This window comes from Chroicocephalus ridibundus, chromosome Z (assembly GCF_963924245.1).
Source record: "Chroicocephalus ridibundus chromosome Z, bChrRid1.1, whole genome shotgun sequence".
Taxonomy (NCBI): domain Eukaryota; kingdom Metazoa; phylum Chordata; class Aves; order Charadriiformes; family Laridae; genus Chroicocephalus; species Chroicocephalus ridibundus.
This window is the reverse complement of record NC_086316.1, coordinates 34,997,659-35,019,960: the sequence shown is the minus strand read 5'-3', so window position 1 is coordinate 35,019,960 and position 22,302 is coordinate 34,997,659. Positions and strand designations below refer to the sequence as shown.

The following is a 22,302-nucleotide window of genomic DNA, read 5'->3' as shown; positions in this document are numbered from 1 at the left end:
ATACCACTGTGGTCTGCGTGGAAAAGGAAGGGAGCGCTGTAAACTTGCTGTTGGCTCTGATGGGGAGGAATGTTACTTTATTGGGTGGAGGACATCAGTAGTACTTCTTGTTGACTTATCAGTTCATCCCTTAATCTTCCCAGACTGGCCCCAGTTCTATTGTTCTTCTGCAACATTGCTCAAAAGCAGAATAGAGAGGATTTGTTACATGAAGAGACACCAGCTTGGGAGAGAGATGTACTGTTGCTTATGAGATTTACAGGGATATGTTAATGGGAGCTAGAACAGTGAAAGGAAAAATGAGACAGGCAGCACTTGGGACAAAAAGTGAGACAAAAGTCCCTTGTCACACTTGTATGCCTCTTCTTCAAAGTTATGATTTGTTTTCTGCTTCTCTTTCCTCGTGTTCTTTTACAAAAAGGCTTTTAGCCAAAGAAATTGTTTGAAGCCCATGTGAAAATGTTCAAGAGCAACATGTGCTACGAAGCCAGAAGGAATTTCTACCTTTTCCCCAGCTAGGTCAAGTGCTGGGCATTTTATTTTTTTTAAACTAGTGGGGATTTTTTTTCTCAGAAGTACTTTCTCAATCATCCCTTCATATTATATTCTCTCTTACTCCAGTCACTTTGTTTTTTTTCTCCATACTGTACAGACAAGTTAAGTAAGCTCAAACAACATGGTACAGGAAGTATTAGTTAAGCATGTGATGAACATAATACTTCTTGGAAGGAAGAAGATACTGTGCTTAGCTTGCTGAGTAATGGATAGAATTTTTGCCTGCTGGCTTTGCATCCAAACTCTGAAAGTTTTTAGTGGCAAAACAGGAGTGAAACCTCAAGTAAATGCAGTCTGTTTCTGACATCAGTTGTAATGTGGTAGCTACAGTTTCTCCTGCACGTTTTTTGGTTTTGTAACCCAAACCAGATTTTTCTTATCTTTAAAAGTAAATGGGGGTTGGAGATTTAGCCAGTTCTGTGTCTGCTTGCCACAGAGACTGAACATCTTGCCACATCATTTTACCAGCATTTTAATGTGGCTTCACAGCAGTGTCATAAAAGCTTCAGTGGGAAGTGGTGAGAAACACAGCTTCTTTTGTGCTCTGTGCATTTTATGTAGGCTGGCAACAACGTACAGCTTCTCTCCTTCTCAGGTTTCTGGGTAGGAAGATCTCTGCTTGAAAGTGCTCTTTTGCAGGAACTCAAATACCTATGCAAACTCAGCTGTTCATTACCATTCAGGTTGCTAAAATTATAAGCTGTTGTCTGCAAGAGCCATCTGCCCTTTCTGGATGGTGTCAGGTAAGCCTCATCTGGTTTTGGTGTGTTGATAAGTGCATTTCTTTTTGTCATCCTTAACCAAGCAAAGATCAAGGAAGCCTGCAGTGTGTTTCTGCTTGCTGATGGACCATGTTGTTCTACTGTGACTGAATTTTTTGAGCAATGGGCAAAAAGAAGATGGAAATACTTAATTTACATCTGAGCTTGCTCTTGGTTTTGCTGCATTCAGTTTCATGTGTTGGTGGCTTGGAGTATCAGAGTTCACATCCAGTTTGGTTTTATGAAGCAGGATATAGGCATGCAAAACTGATCTTGTTGTAGGTTAGACTAGCAATTAAGAACAAACAAGGCAAACTGGCGGGAAATGAGGCTTGCCTGGAGGAACTCTGTGTTTGCTTTGGGTTCTGCATTCATTTTCTGTGGAGTGGGTAATTTGAAAAGCTTTGTGAAGAAGCAGTGGGTTTTGTGGCTCTTGTGCTGTTGCAGCTCTCATGTGGTCTGTCAGTTGCACTTAGCTGGGGTGGGCTGCAAGGCAGAAAAGTGTGATGGCATAGCTGAGCCTTTGAGGTTTTCCTAAGCAAGTTCTGCAGCAGTTGTTGTGGTTGTAATGCAGCCTGAGGTGGGCTAGAAGGTGTCTGTGCTGCTGTCCTAATTGAAATAGAAAGGGAAGAGGGAGACAAAAGAAAAAAAATCTGATGTCTTTCAGATATACCATTGCTTTTGTAAGTTAAGCTGAGTAGCACTTATTATTTCCTTCTCCTTTATTTGTGGGATGCACCATCGCATTGTGGTAGAATACAGAGCATATCAACAGACAGCCTCTCCTAATCATTTTTTCTAAGGATCTTTTTGTGTCTTTTATAAAAAACAAACAAAGAACAAAACACCCAGCAAAAATCCATTTTTTCACAATTGTATCTTTGGGTAGTGCTTTGTGCATTGGAAGTGTTTGTAGAGACGCATATTGGAAAATAGGAGTGTAACTGGAGAAATTACCAGAAAGCGTTGACTCAGTTGTGTGTATCAAGATCATGACTTGAATGAATTTTTATAGCACAACATTTTCTGACTTGACCTAAGTGGAAAATACCAGATGTTACTCTTGATGATTTGTGATGCTTCTGTTGCAAGAAGGGAAGAAAAGAACTGACTTACTGTGTTTGCACAACTGTGTTTTGCTTTCCTTAACAGTAGAGTCTGCTGTTAATGACAGTCTGCTGAATGCTAACTAGATTTATTTGCTGTTGTTAGATATCCATGTAAACACAAATGCTCTTGAGTGATGACGTGACAGACTGTATACTTTAGAACATCTTATCAATAGCTGCATACATTCAAATACCACTTCACCTTCTGTACTGTTATATAAAAGTGTTGTCCAAGGGGAAAAAAAACAACATTGCATTACTGGCACTTTACTCTGTGAGCGGGCTTTCAACTAAGAATTGGCATCTCGTCAGGGTTTGCCTCGGTAGTATAATAACTACAGACAAATCTGCAAACAAGTGCAAGGTACTGACTATTTGCAGCTGCACAGGTCAGCATAGAACATTTGAAGTCTTACAAATGCTAGGTACTAGTTGCTCCTTCCATCAATCACTTCCTGAGCTGACTCAGTGAGTAAAGGGATCATAAGCCAAAGCGGATGAGTTGAAATATTTTCCCAGTAATTTCAACGTTCATAGTCCTGTCACTATAGACAACTTCTTCCCCACTATGTACTGCAGGGCAATTAAGTCTGAATTAAGGCCTCTGTCCTTCATTGTTCTTTGTTCTTTGTTTTTTAGAAAAGATACACAAAGGTCTCTCTTCACTTCCCCTTCTTTGCCCCATCCCCCGTACCAAGTAAGGCCATGTTCAAAGTTAGTTACATGCAGAGAAGGTAACTCCTGCCTGGGTAATTCTCATTGAACTTAAACCTCCAGCTATGACGGAAATAGTTGCATATTTTGTCTTGGTTTTAATAAACTCACTTTTGCTCACACCTAGATATCCCTTGCAATATCATCTTGAATGTATAAATATTGATAAATACTTATACTCACTAAAAATCTTTTTGATCAGTGGTTATCTCATCGGTGCTTTTATGTAAGCTTTCAGTAAGCAGAGACTCTCACAGGCAGAGAATATTCAAGAAAATGTCTTCCTTCTGTGTAAGTGTTGAATGGCGTTTACATTATGAATGGGTTCTTCTTCCACTCCTTTACCCTTTCAAGGCGATTCTTATGAAGGGGTGAGATTGTGTGCCTGAAGAGAGCTGGTAAAGGCATTGTGAGCATCAGTAGCAGTCATGAGTAGCAAGACTGATCTAACTGCAGGAAATAGTATTCATATTTGCAGACAACTTCTCTGCCCTGACATTGGAGAGTATTAACTTGCTTAAATAGCCACCACTTTGTTGTTGGAATGTCTTTCAAGGGAACTGATTTGGCTTATGCTAGTCTTAGAACATTTTTCTGGGGACACTGTAGTTTATGTCATGGGCTGGTGAGAACTATTGTCCTAACAGGTGTACGTGAAAATACCTGCACTGCGCTCTGTTTCCAACAGGGCTTCCATTCCCACTCAGTGTAAGGAATTAATCCGCTTTTGCACAGCTTTGAAGCTTTGGAGTATGGAATGAGAATCATGGATTTTGATTGAGACAAAGTCTCTGCTTTCATTTTTACCACTTGAATTGCTCCATTTTAGCCCATGGAACAATGATCTTTGAATCCCAAACATCAGTGCTCCTGATCAGAAAGGTCACAAAAACCTACAAGCAGACTGTGGATGTAGTATCATGATGCAGCTAGCTGTAGCAACACCTAGGGTTGGCTATTGGACAGGCAGCAGAAAATGTACAGAATCTTGTGGAGGCTGTTTGGATTCTTTTTGTGTAAGGAGTAAGTAGCTAAGCAACATCAAAGCACCTGCGAAAAGGTAAAGTCTGCAGAAATTATGAATTTTAAGATGGCAGTTGTAATGTTTAATCACTGATTATTAAACAGAAAATTAGGTGTTGAGGGGGAAGCCTTTGTATAATAAACTTCTGCCTGGGGCAGAACTTCCTGCCAGGGAACTGAAGAAATTAATTTTTTCTTTTTTTTCGCTTTTCCATAAAAGAAATACATCTTCAAGGACAGTTTTCACGTCCTTTGGAAGCAGTACTGCTGCTGTTATGATCCACTAAAATTTAGGTATTCTTCCCCTGCGTTTTGTTTTTCTAATCATCCTCCTCTGACTCCATCAACACCCACCACTACTCTTCCCCACCTCTCCCCACCCCTGAAGAAAAATGTGTACTTCCGGTCGTCTTGGGCAGGGTATGGTTCCTTGTTTGTTTTATTTCAGTACATACCTTCTGTGGAAGATATTAATGGTTTTGTTGGTGGTTTATTGATACTTATCGTAAAAAGACTTCTCCCCTCCTGCCTTTACTCTGCCTGGCTTAATAGTCTTTCATTATCAGGACTGTTGTAATGTTAGGTTGCTTTGAATGCTTCTTCCTGTGGTGATGAGTCATACTTGGACTTCAGTAGGTTTTCCATCATGATGCAGGCTGTTTCAAGACGTTGCTTTTTACATCAAGAGGTTATGCCAAGCTCGCACACAAAGGCAGGGAAACAAATGTTGTTAATTCCTGGGAAGTGGCTCACTTTTGAGTTACTTGGCTTCTGTTCAGAAGGAAAAATGAGTGAAGGTCTTCTCATATCCAGCTTTTCCTGCAGGACAATCTGGAATCATGAGCATTGGGAGGCAGTTGCTGCAGTCTCAAAGCAAAACAGCCCTCTTTGCTATTGAAATGTTATCGGTGTCCTCTTGTGTCCCAGCAGTTGAAGGCATCCAGCTGGACCTGGAAGCAGCGCAGAAAGTTTGACTTCTGGTGGCCTGAGGTGAAGTTTGAGCAGAGGTAAAACTTCACTTCTGTGGTGAATAGACTTTGCACTAATACAATGAGAATTCTTCAACGTGAGATCTAAAATGTTTCCAGGTTATCTTGCCAAGATGGGCATGAAAAGAAGCATTAATGGTGAGGCTTGGAATAATTAAGCAGCTGGCAAAGTATTTCTGACCTGTTTATGGAGAGGGAGAGGAAATGGGTTCAGTGGGAGCAAATGTTCTTGTGTCAGGGTGATCTTTGCATTAACATCTGTCTTACGCCTCTGGCAAACTGGCAAGTTATTTGTTGATGTGCAGCCTACCCATAAACCTAGTGCAAACAGCTCACTACCGTTACATGCCAGTTCAGTGGCTTTCCATTGGAAGCCTCAGGAACAGAGCATGTGGATAGCAGAGGTTTGGCCAGTTCAGGAAGGCCTGTTGCCTGATAGAGAGCAAGAAGAACTCCAGATGAGACTTGACTTTTTGTGTTCAGACCTGGATCTGATGTGGCCTTCACCTGCTAGAGATGATCAGGCTGTCAGGATAATGTCTAGGGACGTGCATCAGGTATTCACCAGTACCTCTCAATGTGAGTCTGAGCCTTCCCAAGTTTCTTTCTACTCCCACTGATAACTTCAGGTTTTCAGTGACAGGTAAGACTACAAGGAGTACCGGTGGCTGCTGTCCACAATCAGGCCTTGTTCTTGAGTTATATTCTCAGGTACCTTTTTTTTTTGGCGGGGGGAATTTTTTGGTTTTGTTTTGGTGGGGTTTTTGTTTGTTTGTTTGTTTGTTTTTTGAAGTATGGTGCTCTCCCAGTTATCCCAGGCTTATCTAAGAAAGCCAGTGTGCTGCAGCAAGTCCTTCAAACACTTAGGAGACTGCCCTTCTGGGGCTCTTCGATATAAAATGTTTGAATGCACACTTCAAAGGTTGTGCTGCCCATAAGTCTGCTCTGACTATCCTAGTTGAAGACAGATTAGCCTGTTCCCTGACTGCTGAAACACTCCCTTTCCCTGTGGTGCGTTTTGTTTATACAGGAGAACAAGATGTAAATAGTGGACTCTTGCAAGGGGTTCTTGCTTGCTTGCTTGCCTTAATTAAACATCCAGAATCTTTCTGATGATAAATGTTTAGTTTGTCCGTGTGCCTTGAAAACTTAATACCAGAAAGATCTGTGATTTCCAGATAAAGTTGCTTCAATGCTAAGATCCTTGCAGCTGGAATTATCTAGTAGATTTGAGTGGTGCAAATGTACTGAGTGAGAATAGCGGTGGTATTCACTCCAGGTTGGTTCTAGTTTTGTATGTTGTGTAGTTGACAGCAGGTTGCATTTTTGATGTGGTTAGCAAGAAACTAAATCCAGGTACTGGGACTAAAGCTGTTTAAATGCTGACTTCTGGACGTAAGTGAAGCAAACATCTGGAGGAGACCTGTAGTCTGAATCTAGATAGTGGACAGAGGCTGACATCTGTGCTCTGTCCAATCCTATTCCAGCACAGTGTTTACATGTTAATGCATGTTAAATAAATGATTGAACAATCTGCTGAGCTTTCTCCAAATATCTATGTATCTGAAAAAGTTAAGTGCACGCACAAATGACCTTTAAAAATCATTGTACTTTCAAGGACTTCTGTCAACAGCTATTTGTTAGGGTTAGAAGCATTGCCAAGTATTTTGTCCCATGCTTTAGGAAATAGTGTAAAGCTTTATTTACCAGTATGACTGGTTTTAACTCTACATTGAGCTCGGTACTGTTGAATGGAGATAGGTGCAACTAAGTGATGTGTAAAATTCTGTCACCTGTCCTGAGTTCTTCTCTTAGGCTTGTCATGTACAAAGGGTGTTGGATAGCCCCTGTACTTAACTTAAAAGTCAATTTCAATGCTAGCTTTTCAAAAGCTGGCCTTGCATGGCAATACTGTTTCCAGCATGTTACCGTAATAATCAGGTTTGTCTGACTAAGATAGGCCTTTGGTGGTAGAGAAAGCAGCTGAGGAGCTGGTAGGACTATCACTTTAAATCCTGTACCAGCCCTGAAATCTGTAGCTGAAGTGGAGATGGGTCTGGTTTATCACAGTTGCACCTGATATGCATGGGTCAGTACACTTTGAATATGACATAGTGGTGAGTCAAAAGAGCTTTATTGTGCTGCAGTTGATTAGTCTATATGTTAATGTGTCTGTATCTAATTACATTATAAATCTCTGTATTTCTCAGTGGGGCATGCATAAATAACTGCTGACAGAATGATAAGGAAGCTCATATGCCTGTGTTACCACAGATGCTGTAAGATCCTTGCGCGTAAAATGTTTATAAGCTTTCCCAGTAGGACAGTAGAGGTTGAAAAAAATCAGGAGATTTATATGACTTAGTGCTTTGCCTCTTGCAGGCTAAGACTCTTTCTGCATATTGGATGTAGGCAAGCAAGATGATGCAGGAACCTGCCTTTACGTCCCAGCCTGCCAACGGAGTCTGTATCTCGTTGTCTTTCGCCAGACAGGGAAACAGAAGCATTCTTGCAAGTGCTTAACTTCAGGGAATTTTTCTGTATCTGACATTCTTTACTCAACTGTTGCAGGAGGACTCCTACATTTTGCTTGTATGGTATTTCATACAAAGAAAAATGCGGCAAAGGGGCTGTAAAATGGTGTTGTGTTTTTTACTGCCTGATGAGACTTACGAGCATGCTTGATTTTGCAAAACAGGGGGGTTTATGTTCTCCAAACTTTTTTTTTTTTAGGAGTGCAACTACATTGTTTGACCTCTTGTAACTGCACGCTTTAGTTTGAAATGAAGGAAATATCTATTGGCATCTGTACATTGTAGAAGAATACCTTTGTTTTGTTGTCTGTTGCATGCTCTTGGAAGGAAAGAAGTCTGCTTATTGGGCTCTGTAAGCAAGTAGTACTGTCTTCAAAGTTTCCTTTTGTTGGCTTCATAGCTATTCTGTTTCCTTGATGGTATATCCCATAATTCTCTCCAAAGTCACCTCAGGAATATGGTGCATCTATAAGTAATGCTGTTGAATTATTTAAGACTATTAAGAGTTTTAGTGTGTCTGCTGGAAAGGTTACCATGAGGTTATCTGCTTGTCCTGTGGAGCTTTGTCTGCTCTGTATGTGAGTGTTTGTCGGAATTGTTGAAATGGGAAGAATAATGTTCAGTCTTCTGTCTCACAATCTTGTGTTCCCAGATGTCTTAGTTTCTGTACCTTCCTGGTCAGGTTCTTGGTGTTACACAGGAGTCCAAACTCCTGAAGCCTGATTCTGTTATAACTGCTAATCTGGGAGAATAAGAATTATTTGTGGGGGTCTTCCAGGGTGCTAGAAAAATAAGTTCTTTCAAAACTTCAGTTGTGTTTCTTCTTCTAGTAGCTAATTAACTTAATGAGCATAATTTTATAAAAATGTACCTTTCTTTATCAGCAGTAAGAATTCAAAGGACAAAATTAATAAAAGTGAAAAATAAAATTAAAAAAAAGTCAAATTAACACAGTTTTGGACTCCCTAGTCATTCCAGTAACTATTTTAGCACTAAGAGCCGTCATTGTTAGCGATTGCATGAAAATTATAAGAAATGCATCATCACAAATGTTCTGTTGTCTTTAATTACCTAAATCTTAAACATCAAGTCTGGACTGAGCTATCATTGTGTATAATGCTAATACTGCTTGTGTGTTTCTGGTACAGATTCAGTTTTGCTGTCTATTACTGAAGTATTTCTGATTAAACTTTTGGTAAAATTACTTCTCTTTACAAATACGATTCCAATATATTAAGTAAAAGATGAACTTTAAAGCAAATTCATAGGAAGTTTTATAAAAGAGACTGTATGGGAGTATGTGCGTGTAAGTATATATGGGTATACATACATATATTTTTTATATATACGTGTATATACGTTCTCCTTCCAGTTCTTCACTCTTCCTAGGCTTTAATTTTTCCTAGAGAAACTTTTCTGCTTTAGGATCAAATATTTGTAATTTTTGTGATTGTGGTCCCTGAACATGAACCATGACTCAGTAGCATACCACCTTCAATTTACAGGTAATCTTTTCTGTGCAGTATGATGCTTTGGTCCTGTGGATAAAAGAAAAATATTGATCACAGGCTTCTCTATTGAAATATACTCATGCACCAGGAGCGAGTGTTGCAGCTGTGCCTGGTACTTAAAATGAATAGTTTAGTTTGGTTTGGTTTGTGGTTTTTGGGGTTTTTTTTGGAAAGTCTTTGATTCGCTAGGATCATGGCTCCGGTTCCTCACAAATGCACACTTCCTGGTGTAGCAATGGCTGGCTTCACAGGACTGAAAGACAGACAGATACATACCACATTTCTGACTTAAGAATAAATAAAATGTTTATCCTTTTGATCCAGGAGAATTCCAGAGAATATCAGCTGTGTGTTTTTTCTAATAGAGGTTTTTCTTAAATCATCATTTTTCCTTGAGCAAAACTATTTTCAAAAGATAGCTGAAAGAGAAAAACTGTGTTTTAATTGAAAAATTTTCAAGCGCTTTTTCAAATAAGCTGCCCTTTAAGATGCTCTTTTCCAGATTTGGCTTATACTGAAAGGTGGTAATGTGGTTATCATTCATAACTGGGAATTATCATGAAGTATCTTGCTTTTATTTACGTCATTGGTTTGGGTGTATATTTTTTCAAGTTTAGTGTATTTGTAATGTATAAACTTAATTTTTTTTTTTACAAGCAATAAGGACACTTATTGTAGACAAACAAAGTAGACCAAATATTGCAGACATTTCACAGTACTTTTGAAATGGTTTGGAGCAATTACTTGGTTATAATGTTCTTGCTGATAGATTAATTGATGAATGGCTTTTGTTACAGTAATGGAGAGAACTACTTTAAACCTTCACTTCATTTATAGGTTAAAAGGTTCTCTCCCTTCGCCCTGAGTCTTTTTTTTTAAAGTAACTTTCCAAATTGCTACATATAATGAAATTCTTATTTTGTCCTTGCAGTTGTCAGGATAATCACGAAAGCCTGCGGTTGTAAGGGACCTCTTCATATCATCTAATAAAACATACTTTCCGAGCAGGGTCAACTAGAACAGGCTGCCATGACTGTCCAGTCAGGTCTTCAATATCTCCACAGGTGGAAACTCCACACCCCCTTCAGGCAACGTCTTTCAGTGTTTGACCATCATCACAGTAAAAGGTGTTTTCTTGTGTTCATATGGAATTTCATGTATTTTGATTTGTGCCTGTTGTATCTTGCCCTGTCACTGGGTGCTGCTAAGAAAAGTCTGTCTCCATCTTCAGTCTCTTCCATCAAGTATCTGTATGCATTGATAAGGTTTCCACTAAAGGTTATATTCTCTAGGCTGACCAGTCACAGTTCTGTCAGCCTCTCCTCGTATGAAAAATGCCCCAGTGCCATCATCACCTTCATGGACCTTTATTGGACTTGCTTCGGTATGTCTATGTCTTTCTTGTGCTGGAGAGGTGAGAACTTGACCCAGCAGCCCAGATGGGGCCAGTGCTGACTAGAGGCAAAGAGTCACCTCCTTTGACCTGCTTTCAACACTCGTCTTAATGCAGACTGAGTTAGTATTGGCCCGCTTTTACCATGAGGGTGCATTGCTGGCTCATGTTCAACTTGCTGTCATACATGACCCGAAAGTCCTTCTCTGCTGAGCTGTTTTCAAGCCACTTGGCCTGCATGGCATTCATGGCTGGGACAGGTAAAAAACGGTTTAGGTTGCTGGGCCCAAAGAGTGGTAGGGAATGGAGTTAAATCCAGTAACAAGTGGTGTTCCTCAGGGCTCAGTACTGGGACAGTTCTGCATAATATCTTTAGCAGTGGCCTGGATGAGGGGATCGAGTGCACCCTCAGTAAGTTTGCAGATGAGACTTGGATAGATTGGACCGATGGGCCAATGCTAACAGTATGAGCTTCAGCAAGGCCAAGTGCCAGGTCCTGCACTTGGGCCACAACAATGCCATGCATCGCTACAGGCCTGGGGAAGTGTGGCTGGAGAGCTGCCTGGCAGAAAAGGACCTGGGGGTTCTAATTGACAAGCGTCTGAACATGAGCCAGCAGTGTGCCCAGGTGGCCAAGAGGGCCAATGGCATCCTGGCTTGCATTACAAATAGTGTGATCAGCAGAAGGAGGGAGGTGATTGTCCCCCTGTACTCAGCACTGGTGAGGCCACCCCTTGAGTATCGTGTCCAGTTCTGGGCACCTCAATATGAGAGAGATATGGAGGTGCTGGAGCGAGTGCAGAGGAGGGCAACGAAGCTAGTGAAGGGCCTGGAGAATAAATCTTATGAGGAGAGATTGAAGGAGCTGGGACTGTTTAGTTTGAGGAAGAGGAGGCTGCAGGGAGACCTCATCACTCTCTACAACTACTTGAAAGGCCATTGTAGAGAGGTTGGTGCTGGTCTCTTCGCACGGGTAATTAGCGATAGAACAAGAAGGAATGGCTTCAAGCTGCAACAGGGTAGGTTTAGGCTGGACATTAGGAAAAAATTCTTCACAGACAGAGTGGTCAGACACTGGAATAGGCTGCCCAGGGAGGTGGTGGAATCACCATCCCTGACTGTGTTTAAGAGTCGTTTAGATGTAGTGTTAAGGGATATGGTGTAGGGGAGAACTTTGTAGAGTGGTGTTGATGGTTGGACTCGATGATCCCAAGGGTCTTTTCCAACCTAAATGATTCTATGATTCTATGACATCAAGTTGGGAGGGAGTGTTGACCTGCTTGAGGGGTAGAAAGGCTCTACAGCAGGATCTGGACAGGCTGGGTCAATGAGCCACAGCCAACTGTATGAGGTTCAACAAGACTAAGCACTGGGTCCTGCACTTGGGTCATAACAACCCCATGCAATGCTACAGGCTTAGGGAAGAGTGTCTGGAAAGCTGCCTGGCAGAAAAGAACCTGGGGGTATTGGTTGACAGGCAGCTACATATGAGCCAGTAGTGTGCCCAGGTGGCCAAGAAGGTCGATAGCATCCTGGCTGGTATCAGAAATAGTGTGGCTAGCAGGACTAGGCAAGCGATCATCTCCCTGTAATTGAGACTGGTGAGGCTACACCTCGAATATAGTGTTCAGTATTGGACCCCTCGCTACAAGAAAGACATTGAAGTGCTGGAGTGTGTCCAAAGAAAGGCAATGAAGCTGGTGATGGGTCTAGAGCACAAGTTTTATGAGGAGTGGCTGAGGGAACTGGGGTTGTTTAGTCTAGAGAAAAGGAGACTGAGCGGAGACCCTTTCCACAACTACCTGAAAGGAGGTTGTGGCGAAGTGGATGTCAGTCTCTTTTCCCAGGTAACGAGTGATAGGACAAGAAGAAATGGCCTCAAGTAGTGCCAGGGGAGGTTTAGATTGGATATTAGGAAAAATTTCTTCACTGAAAGGTTTGTCAGGCACTGGAACAGGCTGCCCAGGGAAGTGATTAAGTCACCATCCCTGGAGGTATTTAAAAGACATGTAGGTGTGGTGCTTTTTAGTGGTGGACTTGGTAGTGTTAGGTTAACAGTTGAACTTGATGATCCTAAGGGTCTTTTTCAACCTAAGCAATTCTGTGATTGTAATTTTCCAGCATTTCCAGATCCCTCTGAATGGCAGTGCAGCCATTTTGTCTATCAACCAACTGCAAGGACAAACAAAGCAGTGACCCTGGCTTTGTTTAGCCAAGGCTTTGCAAGCTCCAAAGAATGGAGACACCTCCCACAATCTACCTGGTGAACTGTCCTAGGAGTGTACCAGGGGAAGAAGGTTTCCCCAGTGTTCTACTTGTATCTCTCAACCTATATGTTGTGTCTGTTTCTCTTTGTTGTATCTTCTGACATTGTCCCAGAAGGGTTTGGCTCTGACAGGCAGCTGAGAGCTGCTATTACATCCCCCTTGGCCTTCCCCTCATCAGACTAACCAAAACCATCTCTCCTTATCATAGGCGCAAAGACTCTGCTATCTTGGTAGCTATGCACTGGCTGCTTCCTAGTTTTATGAACTAGCTCACTCCTTGCACACTCCTTGTAGGGAGTGGGCAGATTGGATGCAGTAGGACGCACATGTTGTTGGTTGTAGCGTCCTTGGGGCCAAGGGTGAAGGCATGACAGCTTTGCCCCTTGATTTGCTAGCTGTGCTCCTTCTAACAAAGCCCGGTTCTTGGTTTGCTGCATTCAGGAGGGCAGTACCCTGTTCCTTTCTTGTGAAGCTTCAACATGTTTATTTTTTGATAAGGTCAGTGCTAAAGAAATACATGTTTCTTAATACAATGTGAACTAAGCTGTGGTTAAAAATGCTTTTGTCTAGTGTGCTTACTCTAGTCCTAGCTCATTTTCTGCTGATATTCCTTGGAGGTAATTGCAGAGAATTTTTTTTATAAGCATGCAAAATTATACTGTGGGATTTCTTTTTTTGTAATCTTTGTGTGTTTGAATTGCACTTTTGAATGATCTCCTCTTGAAGAGTTAACAGCATACACAAATTTCATCATTCTTGGGGATTTACCTCAGTTGCTTGTAAGCATGCTTTACACAGGCTGACAGAGATTGTGTACTTCCTGTAATCTGGCTCTGTGCAAACTGGGGAATGTTGGTGGAGCCATGAGACTGCTTGTACTGTGGTTGTTAGCTGGAGCAAACTTTCGTTTCCAGACAGTTACCAAATGTAGAGGTAGAATTTAGAAGTCTTGTACAAGCTTGCCATCTGTATAATTATGTGGCTATTAAGGAATGAATGGAAGTTTGATGCTCTAAAATTATTGACTCTAATGATAAGGCATGGCTGGTAGTGATGCTGATGCAATTTGCTTTCTTGCCAACAGAGTTTCAGAAGGAGGAAGGCATGAAGTCCCATCCGAAAAGCATGCAGCTCTATGACACACCCTATGAACCAGAAGGCAGTGGTGTGGAATCGGATTCTGAAAGTGTGGTGAGTCAACGTTTACGAGAAAGCAAATTGCCACAGGATGATGACAGGCCTTCAGATGAGTATGATCAGCCATGGGAGTGGAACAAAGTCACCATCCCAGCTCTGGCAGGTAGGATTCTTAGATCCTAACCAGGAAATTCTCTCACACTCATAGCATGTGTACTTGCTTTTGGAAGAAATCAAGTATTTCTGCTCTTTTGGTGTGTGGTGGAGAAATCTCTGAAAAGCAAATGTGGGTAGTCTCAAATCTTTACCTGATACAAAAACGTGCACTTTTTGTTTGGTGCTTCAGCTGACTTATTGTCAACCATCTCAGCACTTGGTTCATGTTAGTAAAACTTCTGTTTCTTCCACTCCTTGCCCCTATCCCTATTTTAATTGACATGATATAGGTAGTGTTTATTGTTGAGTGGCTCTATGATGAGGGAGTTGCTTTGCAAGGTCCATAAATTGTGGGGCAATTCTTAAAGGGGCAGGACAAAAAATAGCTGTGCAACATGCATGCAGTAACATGCTTCTACTCAGTGATGAGTTTCTTGGTATTTGGAGTATTTTCCTTGTAATTGCAAGCCTTTCTATGGATATGTAGAACTTGGTTTTGGACTAATCCTTTTGAGCTGATGAAGTTCTCCCACACCAGAACTTGTCAGTCAGGGAGATCTGGGACAAACTGTTTTCTGTTGCTATGAATGCCTGTGCTTGGTACTGGTTACACTGTTTTCTCTTCTGTTGCTTTGCAGAACTGGCTGAGGGGGCCTTCATTCAGTGAGGATGTGGTTCAAAGGCCAAGGATTTTTCTCTCATAGAGACACTGTGTGCCCAGCAAAGCCCAGCTGTTGGCCTAACCATGTTCCAGGATGCTTTTGTGGGGTGCTAGAGTCATACATGCTCTGTGATATTCCTTTCAATGGCATGTTCTAGTGAAAAGTTGTGTCTAGAAGTAGGGTTGTTCCCCTTCCTTTTTAGGAGTCAGTGTGGCAGAAAGCTTGAGAAGGAGAAATGTGTGTGGTAATGGTTGTGGGGATAAGGAGGGTAGAAAAGAGATGCAGCTCTGGGAGGGAGCCTGGAAGAAGCCTGAGTGCAATGATTAGTAGTCAGCGTGCATTTACTCCGGGTAAATCCTGCTTGATAAACCTGTTTGCTTTCTGCATTGAAACTGCTGGATCTGTTAATGGAAGGAGAGCAGTAGATGTCATCTACGTTGACTTTAGCCTCCAGCATGTTGTGCTGTGGCATCAGCTGTGTTACCTGGTTTGGAATGCTATAGCCTAGATAGGTGGACTACTAGTTGCACGAAAATCTGTCAGGGTCTTGACTTCAATGGATAGTGCTAAGTGATTCATATGTTTCCTGGAGTCTCGTTACAAGAGTGATTCCTCAGGGGATCTGTTCTGGAACTCTTCCTGTTTAGCATCTTTGTCAGTAACCCAGAGGAGGAGGAGGAGAAATGTATCTCATAAAGTTTGGAATTATATCAAATGGTGGGGAGTGTGTGTGTGTGCAGAGCTGCCATTCAGAGGTACCTGGACAGGCTGGAGAAATGGGCTGACAACAAGCTTACAAAATCCAACCAGGACAAACTCAAAGACCTGCATCTGGAGCAGACTAACCCTTTGCAATGATATGGACCAGGGATTCATTGAGTTGCTGGGTTACGGCTTTGCTGGAAAGGGCTTAAGGAGGCCTGGGGGAAAGTGGACTAAATGTGTCTAGCAGTGCTCCTCCCCAGCAGTGATGAAGGCTAGCAGCATCCTGGCCTGTGTGAACAGGAGCATAGCCAGTAGATCAAGCTAAGTGACTGTTCCTCCTTACTTCACATTTCTTGGACAACAAGTGTAATGCTGCGTCCAGTATTCTGATGCCAGAAGGATGTTGATAAATGTTGATGTCAGCAGAGAGCCACCAAAATGACAGGGAACTGCAGCACATGACTTGTGAGGAGATGCTGAGAGAACTGGGCTTGCTTAGCCTGGAGAAGAGACATCTTTGAGTGGATGTAATAGCAGCTTTCCAATGTCTATGAGGAGATCTTCAAGAAGATGGGGCTAGGTTCTTCCCAAATGAGCAGGTTGTATGATGGAAAGATGAGACATAAGTTGAATCAGGAGAGGTTCTGACTTGATATGAGGAATTTTTTCTTACCTCTGCAAGGACAGTCAAGCATTGGAACCAATTGTCCAGTTCCAATTGACTTGCTCTTGCAGTCTCCATCTTCATGTTTTTTCATCCTGTGTGAAGAGATGACCGGATAAAGTTCTGAACAACCTGATCTGATCACATAGCAGACCCTGCCTTGAGCAGGTTGGACTAGACACCACCCACAGTCCCTTTCCACCTGACTTATTCTATGTTTTTGCAATTCTCTGTACCATGATATTGCCACACTTCAGAAATGAGAAGCGACTTCTCTCCACAGCTATAGTGGGCTACTGTTCTGTAAACAGAGCCTGTTGTGACAATACCCTTCTTGGGTGTTTCTGTCATAATCCCCTAATAGGTAGGTGGATGTGGGTGACAGAAATGTGATTATTTTCTAGGACAGTGGAGTAGAGCAGTGGTGATCTGTTGTGAGAGTGATTCCGCCTCTCTGCTTCATTTAGGTTGTGGGTGATTTGTGTTTGTTTCCAAGCCAAGCTGATATTTGCAGCATGCATCCTGTGCAATGTGGGTGGGACCAAGAGGTGCATGGATGAATCTGAAGCAGTTACTTAAAAAGAAACCTGTTGCTCAGCATCACCTTTCCTCTTATTGGGTTCCTATGGAACAGAGGAGGAGGTTAGAGAAAGCTGATTTCCGCTTCCTGGCAGCATGGTTTGCTATGGCATGTGAGCTGCTAATAATCTTGCAGAGTTCCAGGCTCAGCCACTTTCTTATTAAGCATATGCTGATAGTTCTTTCAAGCCTGGATCTAAGCCAGCATCCAGTTCTGCTGGATGCTGTGCAGGTAAAGTAGTCTCTTTCCCTAAAGAGCATGAACAGAAAAGTCTAATCTGCTTGTGTGACTTTTAGTAGGATACACAGTTCTGCTGCTGAGCTCTACCTGGTGGAAGCAAGCTTTGTTTTGGGTTTACCTGAGCTGGCTCATCTGCTTTTGCTGGACCAATTAAAATGCTTGCAAGGCTTATGCTGGGAGATTGCCTGGCTGTGAGATCCTGGCTATGATTTGGGTTATCTATTGTGTGTCAAGACAGGCTAATCAGCAGAGACATGTATCACTAGGTTTCCAGGGCCACAATGGCTGTTTTGCACAAGTTGAATATCAGTCTGGCGTACGTCTGTAAATCCTTCTGCTTGGGTTTATGCTATGGCATGCGTGTCTGCCCCAGTTCAGTAGATACTTCCCTGCCTTTTCATGTGTGCCTATGATGGCAGCAGTGTTGCCTTTGTCTAGAGCATATGTGTAGTCTGCATCTCCTGACAGGTGTGCCTTACTACACAGCAGCATGATCCACAGTAACTCTGTTGTAGAGGTAAGATGTCTGCTACCTGGAAGAATCCACAAGCATGTCCCACAGGACGTATAGGGATGTGAAGAGCCACAAGAAGTGGATTTGCGGTGTGTCTTAAGCTGGTCTGTGCATTGTTTTCCGTGGAGTTTCTGTATTCTCCATTCCAGACTCTGGAGGGTTTTCCACCGTTTTCCCTTTGCCATGATGTCTACTACTTGCCCAGCTTTCTTTCTTTTGTTTGTGGTTTTCTTTTCCCCTTTGTTTTGTCCCACAGAACTGCATCTATGTCTAGACTCGCTCATTCATCTTCCTACCTGACACCTGGTCCCACTGTTACCTTCTTCTGTCTCCTTGGAATTTCTCTTCTCCCACCTTCAGACACCTGCTCCCTATCACCCAAGACCCTCTCCTTTTAGCTGTGTGTGCATTTCCGCCCACAAGGAAGAAGGATGATGTGCTTCCTCACTCATCCCCATCCTTCTAGCCCCCTGGGCTAGGCCAGATGCCACGGGGAATGTCTGGGAATGTCTACAGTGACTACAGATTTCTGTCGAAGAGCTCCTGCAAGGAACTGACTGTGTTAACTGAAAGGCTTCCAGTTTTTTTTGCCAACTTGTCCAGTGTTTACTTGACTGGAGGCATGTTCAGCCATTCTTGTTTGTATTCTTGGACAGTTTGGGGGTAGAGCTACTTTTGAGAAAAGCATATTTTGTTTGAAGGTGAAAGAGCAGGGGGGAAGAAATGCTGAGCAGGTGACACTTAAGTCTTCAAAGGTGGAATTCTTTAGGACTATTTATCTCTTTGCAGCTTGTTTCTGTGGTTTAGCATAGTACAGGGATTCTGTGAGTTGAGGTTGTCTTTACATACTAGTTTTGATAATTTTCCGATGGCTAAGAGTAATATCAGAGTTATTGTGAGCTTCCCACACAAGGATGGTGATTGTGTGCTCCCAGAAGTAATTTTCCTTTCAAAGTATGCAAAATACCTAAACCAAAAAATTCATTCTTTAGCAAAACTGAGATACAAACTGTGGGACCAGTACACATCTGTCTGCAGTGAGGTCACACTTTGCAGATTTTTAAATTAGTAATACCGCAGACACAGAAATGGAATTATTAGTATTAAAAGTTATTGTTTTAAGAGTCATATGGGTGCATATGGAAATCTTAGACCTTGTTCTTCATGTATTGCGCATATTACATGAAATGGCTGATTTTTAATTCATCGAATACAAAGAACAAATGTATTAGTTTCTACTGCATACCTTTTTGTGCACAACTCATTTGGTGTTTGTTATGTCTTTGAGTTCTGTAATCGTATTCAAGCCCACTTTTTTGGTCTTTATCAGGTAAATTCTGAAATAGTTTTTTTGAGTGTTGATTTAAAAAAAATAATCTAAGTTTTAGCAATTGTTTTCTTCATCTGTAGTTTTTGGTTTGTCTACGTGTAACTGTAAATTAATAAGGCACAATACATCCAATATGAGATTTTATGATTGGCCTATCCTATGTGAAAATATTCTTCCAAGTATTATGTGGTTAACTCTTATGAAAGCACACTAAATTAACATATTATTTTACAGAAGTAAGAGGCTAAAAAGAAGTTTAATTAAAAAGTATTATGATATGGTTGAATTCCTTGTGGGTTCAGCATGCGGTGTTCTGTTTTAAAATGCTAGGAGAGTAAACATTTTTGAGATTAATTAGATTCCTTTGATTGCATCTGTCACTCATTATAACAAGGTATGTTTTCATTACCTGGTTATTTGTTACAAAGGATTGCGTAAGGATTGGCTCAAGCATAAATTCAAGCTGCTGTCTCATCTGGTGTCTCTATATGTAATCTAACTCCTAAAAATTATAAATGTTTAAAATAGAGAAAGAAGAAGTCCAACTTTTAAGTTTGAAGCAGTGGAAGGTTTGCAGTGGAGAAGTATTGTACTGACTGCTGAGATGTGTGTTGTGCTTTCTGACTTACTGTATGTGTGAGAAATCAGGCCTTTCCAGGCTGTCACGTGGGGATAGCAAACCTTTGGGTAAAGGAAATGTATGTGAAGTCTGTAGACCCCATCATAGCATTGCTTCACAAAATAAGTGGCCCTCCGTTATGAAGAGGGCCATCTAGTACAAGTTTTCAGCACTGATTGTGAACTTCTTGAAGGAGGATCTGTAGATGCCAAACTTGGTCATCTCTGCTGGCTGCAACTGCCGTTGCACAGAAAACTGGTGCCTAGGACCCTGGGGGGCTCGAAGCAAGGGAGTTCTGGCATGCCGCCACCAGAGGGGTATGGTACCAGCCACAGGGCAGAGGAAAAGAGGCCACATGGAGAGTGAGGAAGGGTCAGGTATGCAGTCAGTTCCATAACTGTAAAGGCTATGTAAACAGAAGTACCATAACAGTAAAAAACTTTACAATCCCGGCTGCATGTAATTGAGCTTCTGAACCTTCACTGTATACGCTAGAGCTTTGGTTTAGAGGGTGTTTATAGCAGCTGAAACTCAGTCCTGATAACAACATTGCATGGGTTGATGCCTGGCTGCGTATTGCACTTGCCAGTCTAATCTGCCTGGATATCCCTTTCAGACTGCTTCTTCCTGCCAATTTAATTTGCAAAAAAAGAAATAGGGCAGGAGTCCAGAGACATGCCTGAGCTTTTCAGACAGAGAAAACATTCAAAACCATCTGAAATTTAACTTTGTGCTATTTTTGGAGAACACATCCTGCTTCTAACCATCATGTTGTAAAGATATTATTGTTTACTGTCAGAACTGAGTTTCATGTGTGTTTTGTGAAATTATTTTTTTGGTGTCTGAAAGATGTTGTTTGGTCAGAAGCTTACATTAAGTTTACCAGTTTTCAGAGAGTTCCCAAATTACATCCAGGTGTTTTTCTTATAGTTGAAATAACAATGCTGTTCATATATGTATGTCACTGGCAAGTACACACATGAAATGTTTCTCCTTGTTATGCTAATCAGCTTTCATTATCCAGTAATGAGGTTAAATCAGAGTTTCAATTTTAAGAAATAATCAGCATATTTCTGCCATGCATACTTCAGAATATTATTAAAAACATTTGGCCAATTTTTGCAATAACTTTTGCTTACTTTCTATGAGTAGAGGGGAAATTTGGAAGTGTCCTAAGCCCCTTGAGGAAAGAATATAAAAATAACAAAAAAATGCTCCAAAACATTTCCCGTGTCCCAACACATCTCTGCTCTGTATGCATTATCTTTTTGAACACTACAGCTGTCTACCTGTTGCATGGAGTTGCTTTAAAACAGCAAGTACTACTAGCCACATGCCTGACTGTCTGTGTGTTATAGTAAGTTGAGTTCTAAATGCATGCTGTTGTAGGGAGTCTCTTTAGTTGTCCTTATAACTTTTTCTTTGAATTTGTTGTTGAAAATCACAGAGGAGCTGCTTGCACTGTGTGTGTTTGTGTGCATTGTGATGTTTGCCTTCTGATACGGTGAAATTTTTTTCTGCCTGGTCCCCGCTAGATGACCTCAAAACAATAATCCATCTGCAGCTGGGAGCTGTTTTGATGAAGAAACAAACCATAGAAGGCAGTGAAAGTCAGGAAGATGCTATGGGTGGCTCCTTTCACTGTTTCTGTTGGTATTCTGTCCTTTAATAGTTTGAAATTATAGATATGTAGAATCTGCAAGTGTAAGTGTAGTAAATGCAGGATGAGAATGCTGGCGTCATTAGTATGTGCTTTGCCACAGATGTTGCAATGCACTAAGATATTACAGCTTTGCAAAATAAGTTGTATTGCTTTTCTTGGAGTAATATAATTTGTGAGAGAAACTAACAAATGCCATTTTCCCTTTTCATCATTTTGTACCATAGTGTTTCAAGACAAAAGCTTTGTGCCAGCATTGTATAAGTGGATACAGTTTTTATTCATTGCTGCTTGACAGTAGTTCTGATGTGGATAGATGAGCGTTAGCTGTCTGGATTTACGCCCAGACCACTGTTAGGATGATTCCACATAAACTGAGGCAAGCTAGATGTTCTTACATTCAACAAACAATTACAACTTGTTTGTTGTTGTAATTACGGCAGGTGACTGAAAGCCAGTCTTTGTTACTGTTACATATTTAACAGTATCATCTCTAAGGGAAGAAAGTATCAAATGTTAAGATGAGCACTAATTATTGTAAAAAGGTTTAGAAGACTGTGGGTTTTGTTACTGGAAAAGCAGGAGAGTTTTAGGACCATATTTATATAGTAAGTAACGCCTTTACCTGATACATATAGCTTTGCAGATAGACCACTACATCTTCATGCTACCGGGTGCATGTTTATTCTCCCTGAGAAGTGTGAAACCTCTCTAAGTGCTACAACTATTTTAGTCCTTGTTAACCTTGCCTGGAGAGGTAATTATTGTGTATCTTGCAGCCCAATTTAATGGAAGTGAGAAACGGCAAGCATCTCCTTGTCCCTCAAATGACCAGCGCAGGCAGTTAAGAGCACCTGGAGGAGGCTTTAAACCCATCAAACATGGCAGTCCAGAATTTTGTGGGATCCTGGGAGAGAGAATAGATCCAACTATTCAACTGGAAAAGCAGATGTAAGTAAGCACAGTAATTGATTTCTAGCTCTTTGCCTCCCCACTTACAGGAGCAGGAAATGTCCCAGATCCTGCTGTCCACCTCCCCCTCCCTCCTCAGTATCCCCTGTGTTAGTGCTCACAAAAAACTATTCTTATTCTGTAAAGTGTAAGTAACTTTTATGGGAGTCAAAATAGAGTTAAACAGGAAAGTCATCTCGGGAACACTGAATTTTATTTGCCAAGTAT

General features: G+C 41.5%; 1 protein-coding gene across 2 annotated transcripts in view; it reads left to right on the top strand.

Moving 5' to 3' along the window:
- The window catches only part of SHB (SH2 domain containing adaptor protein B), a 69,951-nt gene that overhangs the window by 31,978 nt on the left and 15,671 nt on the right, over positions 1-22,302 (top strand). For both annotated transcript variants that reach the window (XM_063319956.1, XM_063319955.1), the window contains exons 3-4: positions 13,941-14,156; positions 21,903-22,074. In XM_063319956.1, the coding sequence (XP_063176026.1) occupies positions 13,941-14,156; positions 21,903-22,074 (388 nt within the window). The remainder of the gene's footprint in view (positions 1-13,940; positions 14,157-21,902; positions 22,075-22,302) is intronic.